At 36.8% G+C, this 25,554-nt stretch overlaps 1 protein-coding gene across 1 annotated transcript in view; it reads left to right on the forward strand.

Annotated features, from left to right (window-relative positions):
* Nucleotides 1–25,554, forward strand: part of TXNDC16 (thioredoxin domain containing 16) — a 126,824-nt gene that overhangs the window by 60,218 nt on the left and 41,052 nt on the right. The window contains 4 exon segments of the mRNA XM_050798081.1: nt 9,697–9,862; nt 10,202–10,338; nt 23,149–23,233; nt 24,890–25,028. Of these exon segments, the coding sequence (XP_050654038.1) occupies nt 9,697–9,862; nt 10,202–10,338; nt 23,149–23,233; nt 24,890–25,028 (527 nt within the window).

Raw genomic sequence — 25,554 nt, forward strand, 5'->3', positions numbered from 1 at the left:
TTTGAGTTCATTGTAGATTCTGGATATTAGTTTTTTGTCAGACGTATAGATTGTGAAGATCTTCTCCCATTCTGTGAGTTGTCTGTTACTCTGCTGACCGTTCCTTTTGCTGTGCAAAAGCTCTTTCATTTAATTAAGTCTCAGCTATTTATCTTTGTTTTTATTGCATTTGTTTTTGGGTCCTTGGTCATGAAATTCTTGTCTAAGCCAACGTCTGGAAGGGTTTTTCCAATGTTGTCTTCTTTTTTTTATAGAATTTTTATAGTTTCAGGTCTTAGATTTAAGTCTTTGATCTATCTTGAGTTGATTTTGTATAAGGTGAGAGGTGAGGATCCTGTTTCTCCTACATGTGGCTTACCAGTTGTCTCAGCACCATTTGTTGAAGAGGGTGTCTTTCCCCACTTTATATTTTTGTTTGCTTTGTTGAAAATCAGTTGGCTGTAAGTATTAGGGTTTATTTCTTAGTTCTCTGTTTTGTTCCATTGGTCTATGTGCCAATTTTTATGCCAGTACCATGCTGTTTTGGTGACTCTGGCCTTATAGTTTGAAACAGGTAATGTGATGCCTCCAGATTTGTTCTTTTTGCTTAGTCTTACTTTGGGTATGTGGGCTCTTTTTTGGTTCCATATGAATTTCAGGATTGTTTTTTCTAGTTCTGTGAAGAATGATGGTGGTATTTTGATGGGAATTGTGTTGAATTTGTAGATTGCTTTTGACAGTATGGTCATTTTCACAATACTGATTCTACCCATCCATGAACATGAGATGTGTTTCCATTTGTTTGTGTCATCTGTGATTTCTTTCAGCAGTGTTTTGTAGTTTTCTCTGTAGAAGTCTTTCATCTCCTTGGTTAGGTATATTCCTAAGTATTTTTTCTTTTTTTTGCAGCTATTGTAAAAGAGGTTGAATTCTAGACTTGATGCTCAGCTTGGTTGCTGTTGGTGTATAGAAGAGCTATTGATTTGTGTACGTTGATTCTGTATCTGGAAACTTTGCTGAATTATTTTATCACTTCTAGGAACTTTCTGGATGAGTCTTTAGGGTTTTCTAGATAAACAGTCATATCATCACCGAACAGCGGCAGTTTGACTACTTCTTCACCAGTCTGGATGCCTTTATTTCTTTCTCTTGTTTGAGTGCTATGGCTAGGACTTCCAGTACTGTGGTGAAGAGGAGTGGTGAGAGTGGGCATCCTTGTCTTGTTCCAGTTCTCAGAGGGAATGCTTTCAATTTTTCCCCATTCAGTATATGTTGGCTGTGGGTTTGTTATAGATGGCTTTTATTACATTGAGGCATGTGTCTCGTATGCCAGTTTTGCTGAGAGTTTTAATCATAGAGGAATGCTGGATTTTATCAAATGCTTTTTCTGCATCTATTGAGATGATCATGTGATTTTTGTTTTTGATTCTGTTTATGTGGTGTATTGCATTTATTGACTTGTGTATTTTAATTATCCCTGCATCCCTGGTATGAAACCCACTTGATCATGGTGGATTATCTTTTTGATATGTTGTTGGATTCAGTTAGCTAGTGCGTTGTTGAGGATTATAGCATCTATGTTCATCAGGGATATTGGTCTGTAGTTTTCTTTTTTGGTTATGTCTTTTCCTGGTTTCGGTATTAGGGTGATACTGGTGTCATAGAATGATTTCGCGAGGGTTCCCTTTTCCTCTATCTTGTGGAATAGTGTCAGTAGGATTGGTACCAATTCTTCTTTGAATGTCTGGTAGGATTCTGCTGTGAATCTGTCTTGTCCTGGACTTTTTTTGTTGGTAATTTTGTTACCATTTCAATTTCACTGGTTGTTATTGGACTGTTCAGAGTAGCTAATTCTTCCTGATTTAAGCTAGGAAGGTTGTATCTTTCCAGGAATTTATCCATCTCCTCTAGGTTTTCCAGTTTATGCCCATAAAGGTGTTCTGAATTATCTTTTGTATTTCTGTGGTGTCAGTGTGATATCTCCCATTTCGTTTCTAATAGAGCTTATTTGGATTTCCTCTTTTCTTTTATTGGTTAATCCTGCTAATGGTCTATCAGTTTTATTTTTCTTTGCAAAGAACCAGCTTTTTGTTTCATTTATCTTTTGTATTTTTGTTGTTGTTATTTCAATTTCATTTAGTTCTGCCCTGATCTTGGTTATTTCCTTTCTTCTGCTGGGTTCAGACTTGGTTTGTTCGTGTTTCTCTAATTCCTTGAGGTGTGACCTTAGATTGTCTGTCTGTGCTCTTTCAGACTTTGATGTAAGCAGTTAGGGCTATGAACTTTCCTCTTAGCACTGCCTTTACTATATCCCAGAAGTTTTGATAGGTTGTGTCACTATTGTCATTCAGTTTGAAGAATTTTAAAATTTCCATCATGATTTCATTTTTGACCCAGTGATCATTCAGGAACAAGTTGTTTAATTTCCATGTATTTGCATGTTTTTGAAGGTTCCTTCTGGAGTTGATTTCCAGTTTTATTCCACTGTGGTCTGAAAGAGTACTTGATATGATTTCAATTTTCTTGAATTTATTGAGGCTCATTTTGTGGCCTCTATCATATAGTCTATCTTGGAGAAAGTTCCATGCACTGTTGAATAGAAAGTGTATTCTGTGGTTGTTGGGTAGAATGTTCTGTAAATACCTGTTAAGTCCATTTGTACCAGGGTATACTTTAAAGCCATTGTTTCTTTGTTGACCTTCTGTCTTGATGACCTGTCTAGTGCTGTCAGTGGACTATTGTAGTCTCCCACTATTATTATGTTGCTATCTATCTCATTTCATAGGTTTATTAGTAATTGTTTTATAAATTTAGGTGCTCCAATGTTAGGTGCATATATATTTAGGATTGTGATATTTTCCTGTTGGACAAGGCCTTTTATCATTACATAATGACCCTCTTTGTCTTTTTTATAACTGCTGTTGCTTTAAAGTTTGTTTTGTCTGATATAAGAATAGCTACCCCTGCTCGCTTTTGGTGTCCATTTGCATGGAAGGTCTTTTTCCATCCCTTTACCTTAAGTTTATGTGAGTCTTTATGTGTTAGGTGTGTCTCTTGAAGGTAGCAGATTGTTGGTTGGTGAATTCTTATCCATTCTGCAATTCTGTGTGTTTTAAGTGGAGCTACTTTAGGCCATTTACATTCAATGTTAGTATTGAGATGTGAGATACCATTCCATTCATCATGCTATTTGTTGCCTATATACCTTTTTTAAAAATTGTGTTTGTTTTGTAGGTCATGTGAGATTTATGCTTTAAAGAGGTTCTTTTTTGATGTGTTTCCAGGGTTTGTTTCAAGTCTAGAGCTCCTTTTAGCAGTTCTTGTAGTGCTGGCTTGGTAGTGACGAATTCTCTCGTGTTTGTCTGAAAACTACTGTATCTTTCCTTCACTTAGGAAGCTTAGTTTTGGTGGGTACAAAATTCTTGGCTGATAATTGTTTTGTTTGAAGAGGCTGAAGATAGGATCCCAATCCCTTCTAGCTTGTAGAGTTTCTGCTGAGAAATCTGCTCTTAATCTGATAGGTTTTCCTTTATATGTTACCTGGTGTTTTGTGTCACAGCTCTTAAGATTCTTTCATTTGTCTTAACTTTAGATAACCTGATGACAGTGTGCCCAGGCATTGATCTTTTTGTGATGAATTTCCCAGGTGTTTTTTGGGCTTCTTGTACTTGGATGCCTAGTTCTCTAGCAAGGCTGGGGAAGTTTTCCTTGATTATTCCCCCAAATATATTTTCCAAATAGATTTCTCTTCTTTCTCAAAAACGCTGATTATTCAGGTTTGGTTGTTTAACATAATCCCAAACTTCTTGGAGGCTTTTTCATATTTTCTTATTTTTTTGTCTTTGTTGCATTGGGTTAATTCGAAAACCTTGTCTTCGAGCTCTGAAGTTCTTTCTTCTGCTTGTTTGATTCTATTGCTGAGACTTTCCAGAGCATTTTGCATTTCTGTAAGTGCGTCTATTGTTTCCTGAAGGTTTGATTGATTTTTATTTATGCTATCTATTTCATTGAATATTTCTTCCTTCTTGTATAATTTTTTTCAATGTCCTTACATTGGGCTTTGCCTTTCTCTGGCACCTCCCTGATTAGCTGAGTAACTAAGCTTCTGAATTCTCTTTCAGGTAGATCAGGGATTTCTTCTTGGTTTGGATCCCTTGATGGAGAGCTAGTGTGATTTTTTTGGGGATGAGGTGAAGAATCTTGTTTTGTCATATTACCAGAGTTGGTTTTCTGGTTCCTTCTCATTTGGGTAGGCTCTGTCAGAGGGAAGGTCTAGGGCTCAAAGCTGTTGTTCAGTTCCCTTTGTCTCATAGGGTGTTCCCTTGATGCAGTACTCTTTCCCTTTTCCTAGGGATATGGCTTCCTGAGAGCCAAGCTATAGTCATTGTTATCTGTCTTCTGGATCTAGCCACCCAGCAAGTCTACCAGACTCCAGGCTGGTACTTGGGGTTGTCTACACCGAGTCCTGTGATGTGAACCATCTGTGGGTCTCTCAGCCATGGATACTGGCACCTGTTCCAGTGGAGGTGTCAGAAGGGCAAAATGGACTCTGCGAGGGTTCTTAGCTTTGGTTGATTAATGCACTATTTTTGTGCCGATTTACCTCCTGCTGGGAGGTGGCACTTTCAAGAGAGCATTGGCTCGAAAGTGCATTGGTGTCGGGAGGAACAGGCAGTGAGCAGGGCCCTATAACTCCCGAGAGTATATGCCCTTTGTCTTCAGTTACCAGGGTGGGTAGGGGACCATTAGGTGGGGGCAGGGCTAGGCGTGCCTGAGCTCAGACTCTACTTGGGCAGGTCTTGCTGCGTCTGCTGTGGGGGATGAGGGTGAAGTTCCCAGGTCAATGGAGTTATGTTCTTCGGAGGATTATGGCTGTCTTTGCTGTGTCATGCAGGTTGTCAGGGAAGTGGAGGAAAGCAGTCACAGGCCTCACCCAGCTCCCATACAACGCAAAGGGCCAGTCTCACTTCCACTGTGCCCCCACTCAAAAGCACCAAGTCTGTTTGCAGGTAGTGGGTGAACAGGGCTGAGAACCTGCCCTAGGCTACCTGCCTTCCAGCTGCGAAAATAAGTACGGCTTTCTTTCTTCCCCAACCTGTGGCGTCTGCACACTGGATTCATACCCTCCCCTGAGTTCTGGCCAGGAGACTTTTCGATTGGTTCAAATTGTTACAAAGTTCAGCTGGAGGTTCTTTTTGCCTGTGGCCTTTCTGAGTGCCTCCAGTAGCCCTCAAGGACCCCTTGTGAGGTGAGGCACAGATGGCTTGGTAGGGTACCCAGCGAGCCCACAGGGATTTTCCTGCTGCTTCCTCTATCCGTGTATTTCGCTTTTGTTCTGCTCTCTAAATTGACTCAGCTCCAGGTAAGGTCAGAATCTTCTCCCGTAATCTAGACCTTTAGGTTCCCCCATGGGGGTGTGTGTTCGGGGTGGACGATCTGCCTTTCCCACTTCCACAGTTTGAGTACTCACAGTATTTGGGGTGTCTCCCAGGTCCTGCAGGTGCAATCGCTTCCTTCAGAGGGTCTGTCAGTTCTCTTGGCTCTCCTTATGTATTGCTGCAGTTTTGGAGCAAAAGTTCATGATGCGAGCCTCCACACGCTGTTCTGTCTGTCCCCATTCCTTTTATTACCCAACCACATTTGATCCAACTTTTGATTATTACTGAGTGAAGGGATAATTAAGTCTGTAGACACAACGATCTGTAACCTTTTTTTTGAGATGGAGTTTTGCTCTTGTTGCCCAAGCTGGAGTACAATGGTGTGATCTCAGCTCACTGCAACCTCCACCTCCTGGGTTCAAGTGATTCTTCTGCCTCAGCCTCCCAAGTAGCTGGGATTAAAGGTGTGCACCACCATGCTTGGCTAATTTTTATATTTTTAGTAGCAACAGGGTCCAGGCTGGTCTCAAACTGCTGACCTCAAGTAACCTACCTGCCTTGGCCTCCCAGAGTGCTGGGATTATAGGCATGAGCCACTGCGCCCAGCCTCTAATCATTTTTTAAAGAAGCAAATCCTCTTACTTGCTTTCATATTTTCCTTTATGCAAGGCAAGTTGCAATCTACAGACAAATTTAAGTTTTCTTCTTTTAGATTCTCTAGCCTTATTGGCAAATACTTAGAAGAAAAGCAATGAAGGAGAAAATATAAATCATAATGAAGTAGTGATTGGATAATATTCCTCAAGAATACGATTAATTATCCCTCTCTCCACCCCATTTAATTAGACACAAGATGAAAATGGAAAAATATTTTCTTGCATTCTTTTCTATTAATGACCAAATAAAGAGACTACCTGTCTCCTTAATGCAAGGGCTCAGAGTTGTATGTGTTTGTAGAATAAAAAAGTAGATAAGCAATCCGGGACTTGTTTTCCTTTTCATTCACTATGTTCTTTATGAATAACAACTTTTTTTGGTAATCAGATATCAGAATGGATTATTTTGGAAGTTCAGGGAACTTAATGTAGAAATGCATTGCATAGGTAATTACAATGTTTTGTGTTTATGTTGAAGCCTACACTATAACTTTATAAATTAGGAAACTATAATAATACCTTGGGCATTTAGTTCTATCATCTGTTTTTCTGACAGATCTGACTTTGTGGGAAAAAGCCATTTGTATCTCTTAGTCCAAGACAATGAAGAATGTTTTTTACTCTGTCACAAGGTGGCAGCAAATGTCAAAATTTTATACTTACATAATACCTGTATCTAAAATAATCTGTTTTTTCCTTTAAATTAGGAACCTATTTGAAATTACTGCATTGATAAAGTATATGGGATGTAATACTATAGGCATCTTAGAATATTCGACTATTTTAATTGAAACATGAATAAATATTGGAACCATTTTACAGGAATAAAAATAAAACTTTTAAATTGATAACTTCAGTATAACTTTTAATGATATGTATCAGTATTACTTTTCTGGTTTTAAAAATAACATCAAAATTTTCCATTTCAACTGTAGGGACAAAGGAATAATCACATTTTTAGCAGTAGTAGACATACTGAGGATGCTTATTGAAAGGAAAGCACGGCAGCTGGAAGAGCACTATATTCCGTACTTGGGTGGCAAAATATATAACATGGCACTTTGTATAAACAAGCATCACCAGATGTTTATTGATGAAATTGAAGCAGCTGCGTTGTCTGGGGTATATACCCTGGGGTTTGTTGTCATGCACCAGGAAAATTTAGGAAACGGACACACACAAGGAGTTTAGGAGCAGTTTAATAGAGAGAAGAGAAAGAGAAACAGCTTCCTCTATAGAGGAATGGGTCTCCAAGCGGAAAGGACTGGCTGGCAGCGAATGTGTCGAGTTTTATAGTCCAGTTTTAGAAGGTGGTGTCTGATTTACACAGGGCTCATAGATTGATTCAGTCAGGTATGATGTTTACACAGTGGCACAGGAAAGTCTGGTCGACCCACCTTAATCTTATACAAATGGGCTTTCCAGTTGTCTGGGGCCATCTTGTCTGCTCCTTATGGAACACATGCCTGGCAGTGAAGGGAAGACCGAGCGGCCATGTTGAAAACGTCTAATACTTAGTTCCTGCCAGTACGTGCAGACTTCCAGCTTGCAGGCTGCTCTTTGTTAGAAAAAGATCTGGGGCTGCTTTTCATTAAAAAGAAAAACCTTACCGAGGACTCCCATACCCTTGCTATCTGCCTAAGTGATTTCTTCTTAACTCCTGTATCAAAATGATTAAAACAAGGATAAGAGAACTTTGATAGGAAGTAACTTAGCAGGTCTGATTTGGGAAGATATAAGGATTTATATTTGTTTATATGCTCATACAAAATTCAAGTATTAATATCCTTTAATGTAAGAATTTAAAATTTATGAAGAAATACCAATGTACATTTTACACATTTTTACTGGGTACATACTGTGTAATAGACACTGTGCTAGGCAGTGGGTATATAGTGGTGAATAAGACAAAGGCCGGGCGCCATGGCTCGTGCCTGTAATCCCAGCACTTTGGAAGGCTGAGGCAGGCAGATCACGAGGCCAGGAGATCAGGACCATCCTAGGTGAAATCCCATCTCTACTAAAAAATAGAAAAAATTAGCCAGGCATGGTGCTGGGCACCTGTAGTGTCAGCTACTCGGGAGGCTGAGGCAGGAGAATGGCGTGAACCCGGGAGGCAGAGCTTGCAGTGAGCCGAGATTGCTCCAGCCTGGGCTACAGAGTGAGACTCTGTCTCAAAAAAAAAAAAAATTAAAATTAAAATTTAAAAAATTTGGTGATAAAATATTAAAATATCACATTCACAATTTTAATCATATGATTAAGTTACATTTAGACTATATTCTAAATTGATACACAAAGATTCCTTCTTTGATCTAGTATGATACTAAATTTTATTTTTTATTAGAATTTATTCTTTTGAGTTGTATGGTGCTTATTTTATTTAGCATTTGATCTCTTTCCACATAGCGATTTATAATATTTTAGATAACTTTACACGTTTTATTATAGAGCAAGTAGGAATTTCTGTTTGAGATTCTACTATGTGTTTTCTTAGGCTGAAAAGAAATTATAATATTTAGACAGGTTAGGTGTCTGAAGTCCTATGTGAGTTTCACATATGTCATTTATTCACATTTTTCTTAGGCTGAAAAGAAATTATAATATTTAGACAGGTTAGGTGTCTGAAGTCCTATGTGAGTTTCACATATGTCATTTATTCACATGCATATTTAAGGTGCTGCAGGTGCTGGAAAATCAGTGATAAATAAACAGACACAGTCCCTGCTCTCACAGAGTTGTCTTGGTAGAGACACATTAATCAGATAATGAATAGTATATAATTACATAAGGAGATAAGGAAAGGAGCATGGTTCTATAATAGCATATGTCAAGGGAACCTGATGTAGATCAGTGTGTCAGAGAAGGCTTCCTTGAAGTTGTACATGGTGAGAAAGATTTAAACTCTGCAAAGGTTGGTGGGGGTAAGCTGGTACCAAAACAGATTTGAGTTTTGAAAAGATATCTCTAGTATTAGTGTAGAGACACTGAATTCAAGGAGATGAATTAGAAGCCTATTGTAGTTATCCAGGAGAAATAACAACTTGAGTAGTGGCAGTGAAGAGAAATGGACAGTAATTAGAGATACTAAAAATTTAGGTGGTAAAATTGAAAGAACATGCTGATTAATTAATAGGCATGAAGGGCTTGGGAATGGGGAGGTATGAAAGATGAAACTTTGTTTTTTTGAGTTGCACAAGAGCAGCAACATTTACCAACAAACACAGAAAAGAAACCATATATGGTTTTAGACTTGTTGAGTTTGAGGAGGTTTCCATTCAAAGGAAAACAGAATATAGTAAGGATACATGGGTCTTTTGGAACTACAAGGAGTTTGGGCCAAAGACATAAATACAGTATTCATTAGATTATCTGTGGTTATTGAGGTTGTGTAGGAAGAGAGTGAAGAAAAACAAGAGAAGGCAGCTTAAGCTGAGCCTTGAAGGACTCCCAACTCTACTGGCTGAAGAGCCAACAAAAGGGAACAAAGAGGAGAAACTAGAAAGGAAGGGAAAAGGCCAATAGGGGATGGTGTTGCAAAGATCAAGGCAAGAGAGTGTTTAAGCAGGAGTGTTTCATGCTGAGAGGTTAAAATAAGAATGGGATAGAAAAATATTGAAAATCCTAAGCAAATGCATTTTCTACAATTAGTAATTACAAATGTGCATTTTCCTTTTATTTAGGCACATCTATGCTTCTTACTAGAATAAACTGTGCAGATTGGTCTGATGTATGTACTAAGCAAAATGTTACTGAATTTCCTATTGTAAAGATGTACAAGAAAGGGGAGAACCCAGTATCTTACGCTGGAATGTTAGGTACCAAAGATCTCCTAAAATTTATCCAGCTGTAAGTATTCAGCTTCATTATAAGATCTTTAAATGTTTAGGTCTTTAGAAGTTCTAATTCTCAGACTTTGCTAACACTTTAAATAGGTTAAGAAGGATACTAGAATTGAGATCACAAAATAAATATTCATGAGAGTCTATGTACATTTCGTCACTTTTGGGGAGACAGTAATTTTGTTTAATGAGTCTGATTTTCTTTAAGAATAATATTTAATTTTCTATATTTTGTAAGATATTTATCCTATGTAATATATTGTTTGCTATGTTTAGTATGCTTTTTTTAAACAAACTGAAAATATCTTTAAAAATTAATTTTTAATATAGCTATATATTTATCCAGCAATAGGATTTCATATCCAGTGACTATAACATCGATTCAAGAAGCAGAAGAATATTTAAGTGGGGAATTATATAAAGACCTGATCTCCTATTCTAGTGTGTCAGTACTGGGACTATTTAGTCCAACCATGACAACAGGTAAGTAGAGCTGAGCCTTTAAATTATACAGTACAGTATATCATTGCTTGCTAGTTTTATTTTTTAAGAATATCTTTTTAAATTATAGAGAATTTCAAAATTATGGAGAAGTTTGAAGAAAAATAAAATACTGTAAGCTAATTATTCAGAGACAATGTTAAATTTTGATGTAATTTCTTCCATCTTTTTTCTGTGTACCTACATATTGCATATTTATGTATGTTTTAACATAATTGGGCTAAAGCTGTGTATCTAGGTTAGAATCTTGTTTTTTTTTTTTTTTGAAACGGAGTCTCGCTCTGTCACCAAGCTGGTGTGCAGTGGCGTGATCTTGGCTCACTGCGACCTCTGCCTTCTGGGTTCAAGTGATTTTCCTGCCTCAGCCTCCCGAGTAGCTGGGACTACAGTTGTGCACCACTATGCCCAGCTAATTTTTGTGTTTTTAGTAGAGACGAGGTTTCACCGTGTTGGCCAGGATGGTCTCGATTTCTTGACCTCGTCATCCGCCTGCCTTGGCCTCCCAAAGTGGTGGAAGTACAGGCATGAGCCACCGTGCCCAGCCAGAATCTTGTTTTTATTTAACATTACAGTGATGTATTGATATTCTTCATGAACGTTACGGCTGCATAATATTTGGTGAATATATATATATCAAAACGTATTTAAATTTTTTTTTTTTTTTTTTTTTTGAGACAAGGTCTTGCTCTGTCACCTAGGCTGGAGTGCAATGGCGTGATCTCAGCTCACTGCACCCTCCACTTCCGGGGCTCAAGCAATCCTCCTACCTCAACCTCCTGAGTAGCTGGGACCGCAGACATGTGCCACCATGCCTGGCTAATTTTTTGTGTTTTTGTAGAGACGGGATTTCACCATGTTGCCCAGGCTGGTCTTTAACTTCTGAGCTCAAACTATCCATGCACCTTGGCCTGCCAAAGTGTTGGGATTACAGATGTGAGCCACCATACCTGGCCTTTCTTAACTGTTTACAAACTGTATTTGTACTGTTTTCTTTTTTTTTTCCTTCCGTATGTGAAGAATATTTTTGAGTCTTTGTATGGATTTTAGACTATATAATGAGTTTAGATTCCCAGTAGAATAACTATGCCTTCTGTAAATTGTAAGTTGTATACATTACTCATTGGTTTTTTTTTGAGACAGGGTCTCTCCCTATTGCCCAAGTTGGGGTGCAGTGGCACAATCACAGCTCACTGCAGCCTCAACCTCCTGGGCTTAAGCGATCCTCCCACCTCAGCCTCCTGAGTAGCTAGGATTATAGACATGTGCCACCATGCTCACTAATTTTTTAATTTTTTGTAAAGACGAGGTCTCCCTGTGTTGCCCAGGCTGCTCTCAAACTCCTGGGCTCAAGCAGTCTTCCTGCCTTGGCCTTCCGAAGTGCTGGTAGTAAGGCATGAGCCACTGTGCTTGCCCACTCATTTTTTTAAATGGGATTTTACTGTTTGTCTAATGAGTTGGTGTGAGACCTTTGTACATTAAGGATATTAAGCTTTTGTCATTTTGTTCCAGTTATTTTCCCTCAGTTTGTTATTTGTTCTTTAGCTTTGTTTAATGATAATTTTATGTATCACATTTAAAATTTTTTTAATCTATTGACTTTGAGATTTTTTCCATTGCTTTTAGCTATAAAAAAAGCCTATCATTTTTGTCACCTAATATTCACTTGTATTTTTTCTTGCTTTAATTTACAGTATTTTCTTATTTTAATTTGTCTTGCTTTGTCTATTTTTTTAAAAAAAATTTTAATAAAATACACATAACATAAAATTTACCATCTTACCTGTTTTTAAGTGTCTATTTTACAAGTATTAAGTATATTCACATTGTTGTACAACTAATCTCCAGAATATTTTCATCTTGCAAAACTGAAACTCTATACCCATTAAACAACAGCTTTTCATTTCATCCTCCTCCCAGGCCCTGGTAACCACCCCTCTACTTTCTGTTTATATGAGTCTGGCTACTCTATGTACCTCATACAGATGGAATCATACAGTATTTGTCTTTTTCTGACTGGCTTATTTCACTTAGCATAATGTCTTCAGGGTTCATCTATATTGTAGTATGTGTCAGAGTTTCCTTCCAATTTTAGGCTGAATACTATTCCATTGTATGTATATATCTTATTTTGTTTATGCGTTTATCCATTAATGAATTTTTGGGTTACTTCTACCTCTTGGCTGTTGTGAATAATGCTGTTGTGAACATTGGTATGGAAATATCTCTCTGGGACTCTGCTTTCAATTATTTTGGGTATATACCAAGAAGTGGAATTGCTGGGTCATATGGTAATTCTGTTTTTAATTTTTGAGGAACCGCAGTACTATTTTCCACCCTGGCTGCATCATTTTACATTCCTACCAATGGTGTACAAGGGTTCCAATGACTTGAACATCCTTGCCAATATTCGTTATTTTACTTTATTTTTTATGATAGCCATCCTAATGGGCATGAGGTGATATCTTGTTGTGGCTTTGATTTGCATTTCCCAAACGATTAGTGATGTTGAGCATCTTTTCATTATGCTTGTTGGTCATTTGTATATATTCTTTGGAGAAATGTCTGTAACTCCTTTGCCTATTTTTTAATTGGGTTATTTATATTTTTTTGTTGTTGCAGAAATTATATATTTTGGATATTATCCTTTATCAAAGTTTTGACTCATAAATATTTTCTCTCATTTCATAGGTTGCCTTTTTACTCTGTTGATTGTGATTTTTTTCCCTTTTTTAAAAGTTTTTAACCCTTTAGATATTTTAGTGCATGGGATGAGCATAGGTGCCAACTTGATTTTTTTTCTAATAGTAACATTTATCATTTTTTTCCTCCTCTATATGTGATTTCACCATCACCATATTAAGTCCTTATCTATATGTGTGTGTGTGTAATATATATGTCTAATTGTTTTCTATTTTATTCACTTTACCTATTGATACTATAATCTATTAGTTTTATAATGCACGTTGAATATATAATCAAGTCTCTGATTTGTCTTTTTAAATATTTTCTTGTTTTTTTTCTGTTGACTCTTCTAGGTGAGCATTAGTAATTTATACTTATTCTCTTAACTGATTTGGATATCTGCTGCTTGTTTTATGCTTCATTGCTGTTTCTTTAGTTTTTCTTTATTTTTTAAAATATGGTGTCTACTTCTTTTGCTTGTATTTTCTCCAGGACTAGAGAAAATGTTCCCCAAAAACATATTTGAACCTATAAAGTTAAAGATCATTTCAATGATTTTGACTCCCTCTTGTGGAAGATTCTTTTAATTTCTTTTTTTTTTTTTTAAGTCTTGCCTTTTTTTTTTTTTTTTTTTTTTTTTTTTTAAGAGTCTTGTTCTGTCATCCAGGTTGGAGTGCAATGGCGTGATCTCAGCTCACTGCAACCTGTGCCTCCCAGGTTCATGCGATTCTCCTGTCTCAGCCTCCCAAGTTGCTGGGACTACAGGCATGTGCCACCATGCCTGGCTAATTTTTGTATTTTTAGTAGAGATTGGGTTCTATGATTTTTTTTGTTTGTATGCCATGGTTTCATGTAATGGACTCACATTAGCTTTATTGCTGAACAATTTATTTATTTATTGCATCATACATAATAAAATGTTGGAAATCTTTTAAAGAAAATCCTTGCATTCACTTTTCCAGCATTTTATTATGAACTTTTTCAAGCATACAGCAAAGTTGGAAGAATTGTACAGTAAACACCCATATACTCACCACCTAGATTCCACCATTAACATTTAATATTTGCTTTAGTACCTACCTGTATATCTTTCTATTTATTAATTCATCTTATTTTTGATGCAATTCAAATTAATGTTTTTGCATTCAACTTTGATATGCTTATAACAATTATTTTTACTTTGATAGTTTTACGTGGCAGCATAAACTATAGTATTTTTTAAATATCACAACTTCTCTTTTCTTAGACCCTTACTCTTTATCTCTTGCTTCACAGGAATGTGTCTTTTAATAAGTTTTTAAGGAAGGGTACACATAGGGTGTTTTTTCTGACCGATGGTATTTCTGGGAATGTTATTTGTTGCTTTTGCATCTAGATGGACTCTTGAGTCGGTAACAAAACCCTCAATGTTTTGTTTTTCTTTTCTTTTTCTTTTTTTGTTTTTTTGAGACGGAGTCTTGCTCTGTCACCCAGGCTGGAGTGCAGGGCACAATCTTGGCTCACTGCAAGCTCTGCCTCCTGGGATCATGCCATTCTCCTGCTTCAGCCTCCCGAGTAGCTGGGACTACAGGTGCCCGCAACCACACCTGACTGATTTTTTGTATTTTTAGTAGAGATGGGTTTCGATCTCCTGACCTCGTGATCCACCCTTCTCGGCCTCCCAAAGTGCTGGGATTGCAGGCATGAGCCACCACGCCTGGCCAATGTTTTCTTCACTATGCTAACTCTTACCAATGATCTAGGAAACTTCCCTCCTCCTTGTTTTTCTTTTCTTGAGATGGATTTCAAATTCTGAATGAAAGATTTTAAGAATATTTGTCTGAGAAGAGGACCCCACTGGTCTAGCATTATATTTGCACATAGTAGATACTATTGATTACATATTAAATTTTGCTTTCTACAAATTTACATCTAGCAATTTTTTTCTACTTTGTTTTCAGAATTGTAAAAAGTAAAAGCCAAAGGAACTTACAAAAAATAAATAATAAGAATATTAATGTGTACCCTGCGGCTTATCATCTTTGAAGGCAAAATCCTAGAGAGCATATCTTTCTATTTTGTTTTTTTTTTTTTTTTGAGACAGAGTCTTGCTCTATCACCCAGACTGGGGTTCAGTGGCATGATGTTGGCTCACTGCAACCTCCACCTCCCAGGTTCACATAGTTCTCATGCCTCAGCCTCCCCAAGTACTGAGAGCACAGACGTGTGCCATGCAGCAGCATGCCCAGCTAATTTTTTGTCTTTTTAGTAGAGACAGGGTTTCACTATGCTAGCCAGGCTGGTCTCAAACTCCTGATCTGTAGTGATCTGCCCACCTTAGCCTCCCAAAGTGCTGAGATTATAGGCATGAGCCACCGCACCTGGCTTTATAGAGATCATAACCTAACAAAAAAATATTTTTTTGAAAAATTGGGAAATAAGTCTGTGTTTTACCCTTCCACCTTCCTTCCCTTTTGAATGTTTTTGCTCCCACGATTGACATTGTGCTCTCTGTACCTCAGGTGCCTGCTTCCCTAACCTTCTCATTTATTATTCACACTAGGCCTCCTTCCAAGAAGAATTTAAGTCTTCAGATAATAAAAAGCACAAATATGATAAAATCATTGAAAACAATGTAAAAACTCAGCAATAAAACAGTGGGGGGTAATTATGTAGAAAGTCTAGAAAACACTGTTGTTTGTCATAAAACTTAGCCCTAAGCAATCTGGTAGCAACTATAAACAAAAAGGTGAAAGTTTTGCCATCTATCATCATAGGTAATAAATTGCAGCAGACAAGTTAGGGTGCTGATTAATCCACAGAGAAAACTTTTTCCTAATTCAAATACTGAAAAGAATTTTTCATATTGTTTTTTACATTGGGAATCGACATAAGAAATGGTGTGCTTCATCATATTTTTACACAAATGATGAAATGTACATATCATCTCACAAGTCAAAAACATAATGTTATTTAAAGGTAGTTCTGGTGTACCAAAATGATGTAGTCTGGATATGATATTTCATTATTTGACTGGAGTGATTGTTCCCAATATTGTCAGTTAGATATTCATTCCTTTTTATTTCTTTTAGTTTGTTTTTGTTTTTGTTTTTTTGCAAACATTGATATGTTTTTTTGTTGTGTTTTGTTTTGTTTGAGACGGGGTCTTGCTCTGTCGTCCAGGCTGGACAAGCTCTGCCTCCAGGTTCATGCCATTCTCCTGCCTCAGCCTCCCTAGTAGCTGGGACTACAGGCGCCCGCCACCACGCCCAGCTGATTTTTTGTATTTTTAGTAGATATGGGGTTTTGCTGTGTTAGCCGGGATGGTCTCGATCTCCTGACCTTGTGATCTGCCCACCTCGGCCTCCCAAAGTGCTGGGATTATAGGTGTGAGCCATCGCACCCGGCCACATTGATGTGTTAGTAGCTGGACTATCAACATCTGTTGAAGAGAGAATAAATAATGATAAAAGTCATATGAATTTATTAACATTTCTATATAAATTTGTGTTTTGCTAATAAAAGCTAACTTTTGTTAAATTTAGCCTAACGCTGCCTCTGTATATATTTTAAGTTCAGACTAAAGGTTTCTCCATAAGTAGTGAACTGTAACCTAACTAGATGTATAAACAGACTATAACCTACTCTTATACCACTCACCAAGTTTTGGTCAATCAAAGGTGGCCAACTGTTCAAATCCTGTTCAAATGAGACAAAAGCCAAACTGTAACCAATCCAGCTATTTCTGCACCTCACTTCCTCTTACGGTCTGTAAATCCTTTCTGACTCCATGTTGGCACCGGGGTTGCCGTGAACCTATTCTGGTTTCGGGGGGCTGCCCAACCGGCAAATGTTTCTTTGATCAGTTAAACTCTATTAAATTTAGTCTGAAGTTTTTCTTTTAACAGATAGAGTCAGAAATAGGACCTGTAGTAGAGCTTCCAGCGACCCCCAGCAGCATCGAGTGACCAAGTGGTGTACCCGCTGGGCCCATTGTGTCCATTGCTCTCGCAGCCACTGGGGATCGTGGGTAAGTTCTCTTTCAGACTTTGAAGCTCCATGACTTTGTGTTCTGAGCTATCTGAGTTTGTTTGAGCAGATTTGTTTTTTATCTGAACTGGGTTTGGAAGTTGCTACAGAAATTGGACTGGGTCCAGGATCAAATTAGATCTGATAATTAATTGACTTAGATCTAGTTAAAGGCCTCAGATTTCCGAATCAGACAGAAACTGACAGTAAATGGCAATATTGTAGGTAGTATGAACTTTAGCTTTCAGAAATTTGCAGGGACTTTTGTGTTGTATCCCCTTTGTTTCTTTTTCTTGCACTCATAGGTAGGAAAACAGTCAGTGACTAAGTTGATCAAGGAAATCTAAGAGCCAAAGCCAAGATTCAACATAAAAATGAGATCCTTCATTTCTGAAGAACTGAGTACTCCACTTTCTGGCTACAACTACCTACAAACACTTATAAAAATGGCAAAATGTTACTAAAGGTAATTTAAAGTTACAGTAGAACATTTCAAATGAAAAATGCTACACTTTAGAAGTACATTTAAAAATGAGGACTCTCTCATTAGGCTTATTCAGGGATGCCTATTGGTGTGCAGAAGCTTCAGAAAATATTTCAGTATTTTTATTGCCTCTTTTAAAAGACTCTTTGTAACAGGTAGCCAGGTCCAGGCGAAGTGGCTCATGCCTATAATCCCAGCACTTTGGGAGGCTGAGGCAGGCAGATCACTTGAGGTTAGGAGTTTTTAAGACCAAGCTGGGCAACATGGTGAAACCCTATCTCTACTAAAAATACAAAAATTAGCCAGGCATGGTGGCGTGTGCCTGTAATTCCCGCTACTTGGGAGGCTGAGGCACAAGAATTGCTTCAACCTGGGAGGCAGAGATTGTGGTGAGCCAAGATTGCACCACTGCACTCCAGCCTGGATGATGGTGAGAGTCTGTCTAAAAAAAAAAGAAAAAAAAAAAGCTGCCTGTAATCCCAGCTACTCAGGAAGCTGAGGTGGGAGGAATGTTTGAGGCTAAGAGTTCAAGACCAGCCTAGGCTACATAGGAAGACCGTGTCTCTAAAAAATATATGTATATAAACAAAAATATAAAGAACTTGGTGACTACACGTTTAAAAAAAGAAAAGAGAAACCATTTAAAAGCCAGCAAATGACATTTTTTTTATAAGAGCCATAAAATCTGCTTCTGTCTGTATGTCTCTATGTCTATATGTGTTATGTTTGTATGGTATTTGGTAAAGCTAGTTTTAAAGTTGTTAACAAAGTAAAATAAAAATGGCTTTAAGAGTGTAACTTAAATATAATTCAGACATTTTTGCCTGGGTCTACTGGTCAGACAGGTTTCTGCTGTCTTTACATGTTTTAAGGTCATAAAACTGCTAATTTTCTGTGATATTTTTGGCACTTACTTGATTTGTCTGTGGGCTAAAGCTGGCTGTTGGGCTTCCCCAGAGATTTGCACACATCTTATTATAAGCTGGTCTTTGGTTTTGAGCTTCAAGATTCTGGGGTCTGGACAGGTGGCCACGGTGAGGCCTGGAGGCATGTTGTCAATGCTTAGGTAACCCGCTGCGGGGCCCCTTGTTCCTGCTTGCTTGGCCCGGATTTGCCTCATGGCCATGCTGGGAGTGGTCAGATTCTCCAGACATCCTTTTCACAGCCCTGTCTTCTGTTCTGACATCTGGTGTGTAAATTTAGGACCCAAAAGAGCCCTGCCTTTTGTAAGCATTGGGTGCCACATGGGTACTCAGTACAGCTGAGAAAGACATTTAGGAGGGTACCTGTGTCATTATTTATTTTCCAATAATCAAAAATCTTAAAGTCATGTTAAATAATAATGAAATGTCTGAGTCATTCCTAAATAAGTTAAAATACTAAAACATTAATTATTAAATATGTTTGTTTATGTACTTTGACATCTTATTTTTACATGATATAAAAAGCTAAATAGATTTGTTAATAAAATTAAAATATCTTTCTAAAAATTATAAAATGGTTTTCATCTATAAATATTGATATAAAACAGTTCAAAATTAATTTCTAGGTTTTTGCTAGATTTTGGGTTACTAAGAGTCAAAATTATAGTTAATATAATTAAAACTATTAAATGTAAGAGAATTGTAAATAAAGAGTCTATTAAAAAAGCAAGATATATTTTTGGTGAGGAAAGTTATAAAGGCATAAAAATGTGAGAAAAAAATTTAGTTTAGAAGTTAACTTAAAGATTTTTTCAAATTAAAAGAATAAAAAAGATATAGATTAAATAAATTGTAGAAAGTTAAAGAAAACTTCAAAATTTTTATGAGATTACAAAAAGTTTATTTTAAAATCTTGTGTTATTAAAAGCTGACTGAAATGAGATTTGTTTATAAGTTTTTATTAAAATCAGCTTTAGAATTGATCATACACTAATACAAGAACAAAAATTTAGTTTTCTGTTTTGCACATAAATTTCATGTAATAAGAGAATAAAACATTTTTATTCACCTTTTGAATAAACTCTCAAAAAAGAGAGAAAGAGGAGACATATTCTATCTTTATTAGGTCCTTTAATTGTTTTTGAAAACTGAGTCCTTTTTAATCAACAAATAAAGTTGTTTGCTTTTTAAAACCTTTTAATTATCACTTTGGCTAAACAAATGATTTATTTTACAGCGACCTGTGATCTATTTTGATAAGTGGTTTAGACTTTTGACATATTTAATAGGCTTCCCAAAATCAAGTTTAAAATTAAGTCTTTTTGACCTCAAACTGACTTTGAAACGTTACAGAGGGCGCCTGCAGCATCCAAAAGAGAGAGAATGAACAGGTTTATTTATTATGTAAAATTACGTGAAAAACACTGTCAAAAAATAATGTTTAACCTTCTTTGAGTTTCATACGATTTTTAAAATACTTTTTTTCTAGTTCTGTGAAAAATATCATTGGTAGTTTGATAGGAATAGCATTGAATCTGTAGATTGCTTTGGGCAGTATGGCCGTTTTAATGATACTGTTTCTTCCCATTCATGAGCTTGGGATGTTTTTCTGTTTATTTGTGTTTTCTCTGATTTCTTTGAACAGCGTTTTATAATTCTCCTTTCAGAGATCTAATTTTTGTATTGTTAATAGAGCTAGGGTTTCGCCATGTTACCCAGGCTGGTCTCAAACTCCTGAGCTCACATTATCCTCCCATCTCGGCCTCCCAAAGTGCTGAGGTTACAGGCGTGAGCCACTGCGCCCAGCCTGGATGCTCTTTTTTTCTTTCTCTTGCCTGATTTCTCCAGCTAGGACTTCCAATACTGTGTTGGATGAGAGTGGTGAAAGAGGGCATCCTTGTCTTGTGCCAGTTTTGAAGGGGATTGCTTCCAACGTTTGCCCATTCAGTATGATGTTGACTGTGGGTTTGTCATTGGTGGCTCTTATTGAGGTGTGTTTCTTCAGTGCCTAGTATTATTGAGTTTTTAACATGAAGGGGTATTTCATTGAAGGCCTTCTCTGCATCTATTGAGATAATCATGTGATTTTTGTCTTTAGTTCTGTTTATGTGATAAATCACATTTATTGATTTGCATATGTTGAACTAACCTTGCATCCCAGGGATGAAGCCTACTTGATTGTGGTAGATTAGCTTTTTGATGTGCCACTGGATTTAGTTTGCATGTACTTTGTTGAGGACTTTCAATGTTGATCAGGAATACTGGCCTGAAGTTTCTTCTTTTGTTGTGTCTCTGCCAGGTTATGGTATCAGGATGATGCTGGCCTCATAGAATGAGCTGGGGAGGAGTCCCTCCTCCTTAATTTTTGGGAATAGTTTCAGTAGGAATGGTATCAGCTCTTCTTTGTACGTCTGGTAGAATTTGGCTGTGAATCCATCAGGTCCTGGGCTTTTTTTGGTTGGTAGGCTATTTATTACTGATTCAATTTCGGAACTTGTTATTGGTCTGTTCAGGGAATCAATTTCTTCCTGGTTCAGTCTTGGTAGGGTGTATGTGTCCAGGAGTTTATCCATCTCTTTTATCTAGTTTGTATAATATAGGGGTTAGGAGTGCTTTTAGTTACTGAGGTTTTCTTGGTTCTCAACTCTCCCTGCTGACAGAGGTAAAAAACAGATGTATGTATATATGTGTGTCTATAAAAATAATTATTCAATAAGATGTGATAGAAAAAAATCAATATTGCTAAATAAATGTGTTTATTTTATGCAATTAAAATATATTTATAGTAGCTGAAAAGCTTTTTATGCATCTTTTTATTTAGATAATTGAGTACTTTCTTGTATTTGAGGTTGCCATATATTTTGACATATATGCAGTTTTTAGCAAGGAGGAGAATATGCCTCGTTTTTAATGTTCAGAGGAAAATATGTATTCTAGTTTAGTGGAAATGAATATGCATCTGAGATCTACAGTCATAGATTTTTCCATCCTGTGAGTCACTTAGGATTTACAAACACATGGATTTATGAAGAGACTTTTCAAGAGACATATTCATAAATAGAGAGTCTTTTGTATGAGGAAATTATATGGAAATAATGGTGTACTTTTCTACTGCTACTTACCTAAAATGAAGCTGAAACAGATTCTGTTATGTCATTGCTTTAGATATAGTTTATCTATTGACTGGAATTTCACTCTGTTTTCTCTTAGAAATGAAAGTACAGACACCCAGTCATTTCTAGTTTATAATCTTATGAGTCTTTTCTACTTTGATGTAGCATGGGCTAAAATATATATGTATATATTTTTTTGAGACGGAGTCTCTCTCTGTCGCCCAGGCTGGAGTGCAGTGGCACGATCTCGGCTCACTGCATTCTGCTTCTCCCAAATTCAAGCGATTCTCATGCCTCAGCCTCCTGAGTAGCTGGGACTACAGGCACATGCCACCATGCCTAGCTAATTTTTGTATTTTAGTAGAGACAGGGTTTCACCATGTTGGCCGGGCTGATCTCAAACTCCTGTCCTCAAGTGATCCACCCACCTTGCCTCCCAGAGTGCTGAGATTACAGGTGTGAGCTACCGCACCTGGCCTGTTTTCTCATTAAAGCTGTGATTGTAAATGAGTTCCCCATGCTGCCTACTGAGCTACTCTAGTAAGTTTGCTTTCCTACAGACAGTATTGCTCAATCTTATGGAAAGTATGTACCCTTTTTAAAGAAAATAATCTTGTGGTTACCCGATGTTGACAATGTTGAATGCTTACATCATGAATGTAGTGCTGACTGCTGAGGTACAGATCTTTGGGTTCAGCATGCCTAGCCTAGTAGGTGCTGTGTGACTCATTCTTCCATCGGTATTTTTCTATTTGACTGCTATGAATCTTTCATGTATGAATTGAACTATCATTTGGCCTTCACTTGGCAAGAGTTTGACCTATAAGTCCACCTCTGTGCTTTTCTCATTAGTCTACAATGATTTAATTCAGACTTACTTCTTGGTTATAGGATAGTCATTATTAACAAGATCCAGAGTATGCTATTATTTATGAAAATGTATTCAGAAATTTATAGAAATAGTTTGTATTTTGAATATGTACATTCTAACAAATGAGAAAAGGCAATACAAATTAAAGTTCAAAACTAATGAAAACACATTAGAGAAAATGTAGGAATTGTTTTTTTAAAAGACACAGAATCCCTTATAATTGCACAACCCTAACACAGACACTGTTAGAGGGCTAGAATTTTCAGTCTTCTGTTTTTTTATGCATATAGATACTTTTAGATTTTATGGTTATAATCTGCATATCATTTTACATACCTACTTCTCTTTTCAGGCTACACATAAGACAGCTGTCTCCATTTACTCTGCCATAGGAGTAAATTAAAAGGCAAGAAGTATTTATTCAGTAACTATGATTAGAGTGCTATAAATCTTATGAATTGCATTTAAAGTACATTTGTTTTGGAAACCATGTTGCATTCTATCAATTGACATTTCTTTAGTAATCCCATGCCATAAAGAGAATACAGATTTATTTTGGAACCACTAAATTATATAAGTCTTATGCACTTAAATATTTATATTTGTGATTAATTAATAATGGAATACTACCATCTATAAATCTCTTCATCAGTTGAATAGCATACACAATTATAAAGGTTTCAGATTTCTGTCTTCTCTATGTATTTATAGCAAAAGAAGATTTTAGTGAAGCAGGAAACTACCTAAAAGGATATGTTATCACTGGAATTTATTCTGAAGAAGATGTTTTGCTACTGTAAGTTTATTGTTCTTTTAATTTTAGGGAAGAAGAAATTATGCAAAATAATGTTATCTAATAATTGCTTATATTTACACAGCTGATGGAGGAAAATAAGATAGCAATCTAAAGAAATTTTTTTTATTTCCTTCTAGGAAATAAAGTACCTGGGAAGTACCATAGATTCTTTAGATACTCTTTTACTTTAGACCAAAGCCCCCATGGGACAATCTTGGATTCGTACTTCACCATCCTCCTCTAAAAATTTTACTCTTTGGGTTCTGTTACCTACAATGTGGTTCTTTGGAGTTATCATAGTTTGGGATAAATTTTACTTTTTGAGCATCTGAGTTTTTATTTACCCCCTGGGTGGGTGAGAGTGTGTGTGTGTGTGTGTGTGTGTGTGTGTGTGTGTGTGTGTGTATAAAAATCAGTGCTTTTTTAGCCTCTTAAATTACGTTATCTTTAGAAGATGGGACTTCTATAGACTACCAAAATATTTTAGTTGCTATAGAATGAAGGACTGAACTGCAAATTTGGAGATTATTATTAATACACATCACATTCTCTATGGCCCATTTTCAGGTATAGGTGTACATACTAAGCCCCAGTAGTTGGTCTGTCTTAGCTTCTGACTACAAATTCCTAATTGTGATATCTAAGCTTAAATCTTCCATCTTGAACACTGGTGACATATGCTCTTGGTGATCAGGCTTTTGTTCTATATGTGAAATCACTGATTTTCATAAAGTATATATTGAAGAAGGAAATACGAGGACTGTCCATCTGACAATGGGTAATCACCCACAATCTTCTACTCTGCTGTCATTATGCATTTAGCTGTGGTCCAAAAACTTAGACCAGTAGTTTTCAGTGTTTTGTTTATAACCAGCTGGTCGACTAAGAGGTTCCTTTAAGTGATCTGAAAACTGGCCTCTCAACTAATGCTTATGTTATTATAATGTCTATACTTTGTTCTGGCGTGAATTAAGTTATTATACATGACTACTTCACTAGTAATTTTACACAAAGCTTTCTTCCTATTTAGATAATTTTCTTTTAGGTTTAGTTAGTGAAAGGGATTGTGGGAGGGTGGATTTGGGCTCTTGTTTCAGTGGAGAGAGTACAGACTATGTCAGGAACAGACTGTGTGTCAGGGACACCTCATTTGAAGTCTGTGTCTGCCGTTTATCACTCTCCAAGTCCTAGTTCCTCATCTGCAAAGTGAGATCATAATGACCATTTTAGTTCTGAAAGTTAAATAAAAACATAATTGAAATACCTAGTATAGTGCCTGGCAGATAGTAGGTTTCTCATAAATGCCCATTTTCTTACTCAGCAGTGTGGTGAGCAAGTCCAGAAAGGTCGAGAACCATTCACTGTGTTCCAAATCTGATTTATTTTCTTGATGAGTAAGTTGTATAGAAAAAAATCTGGCTGGATTACTGCCTTGTTGCTTTTTAAAAATCTAGTTTGTTATAGATTATTACCTGTTGCTTTCTTTTAATGTAGGTTGTCATAGAAGGTAAGTTTGTTTGGAAATTGAGTTCATTTTTTTCCTTAGCAGTAGGACTTCCCATTTGCTGCCTTGCACTGTGATCTCCTAGCCTAGATTTTCATGTTTTTGACATGCTAGATTTTGATCATGAATTTTAATACTACCTTTCTCCATAGGTCAAACAAATATGCTGCAAGTCTTCCAGCCCTTCTGCTTGCCAGACACACAGAAGGCAAAATAGAGAGCATCCCACTAGCTAACACCCGTGCAGAAGACATAGTTCAAATAGTAACAGATGCACTACTGGAAATGTTTGTGAGTATGTTTTATAATAAGGATGATACTTGAAATAAAATCTAGATCAAAGATACTATATGTTAATACACATTTTTCCATTTTTTGCTGGTACAGGGCTTGGTGATTTGTGAGCTGAGGATTCACTGGATTGTTCTGTTTTATTGTTCAGTCATTATGCATACAGCATTTTGAGTCCATTGCTAAAAGTCTACGTCTTGCCGTGACTAGTGTGGCCGAAGTTCAGTTCACATGCTTAATCCAGGGTGACACGTGTTATAAAGCATGTGTATTCTGGAAGGTCAGCCTGCCCAGCTTCAAATCGTTGGTTGATTTCTTACTGAGTGTAGGTTAACTTCTCTGTCTCCGCATGCGTAAAATGTAGCTCATAGTAGCATCTGCTGCAGACAGTTACTGTGAGGACTGAATGAGACATGATTTGACAGTGCTTTGTGTACAATGTTTAGCCCTTGGTAAGCATTCAACAAATGTTAGTTACTATTCTTATTATTTACATGGGTTTTTTTGTTTTGTTTTTGAGATGGGT

Source organism: Macaca thibetana, chromosome 7, assembly GCF_024542745.1.
Source record: "Macaca thibetana thibetana isolate TM-01 chromosome 7, ASM2454274v1, whole genome shotgun sequence".
Taxonomy (NCBI): Eukaryota; Metazoa; Chordata; class Mammalia; order Primates; family Cercopithecidae; genus Macaca; species Macaca thibetana.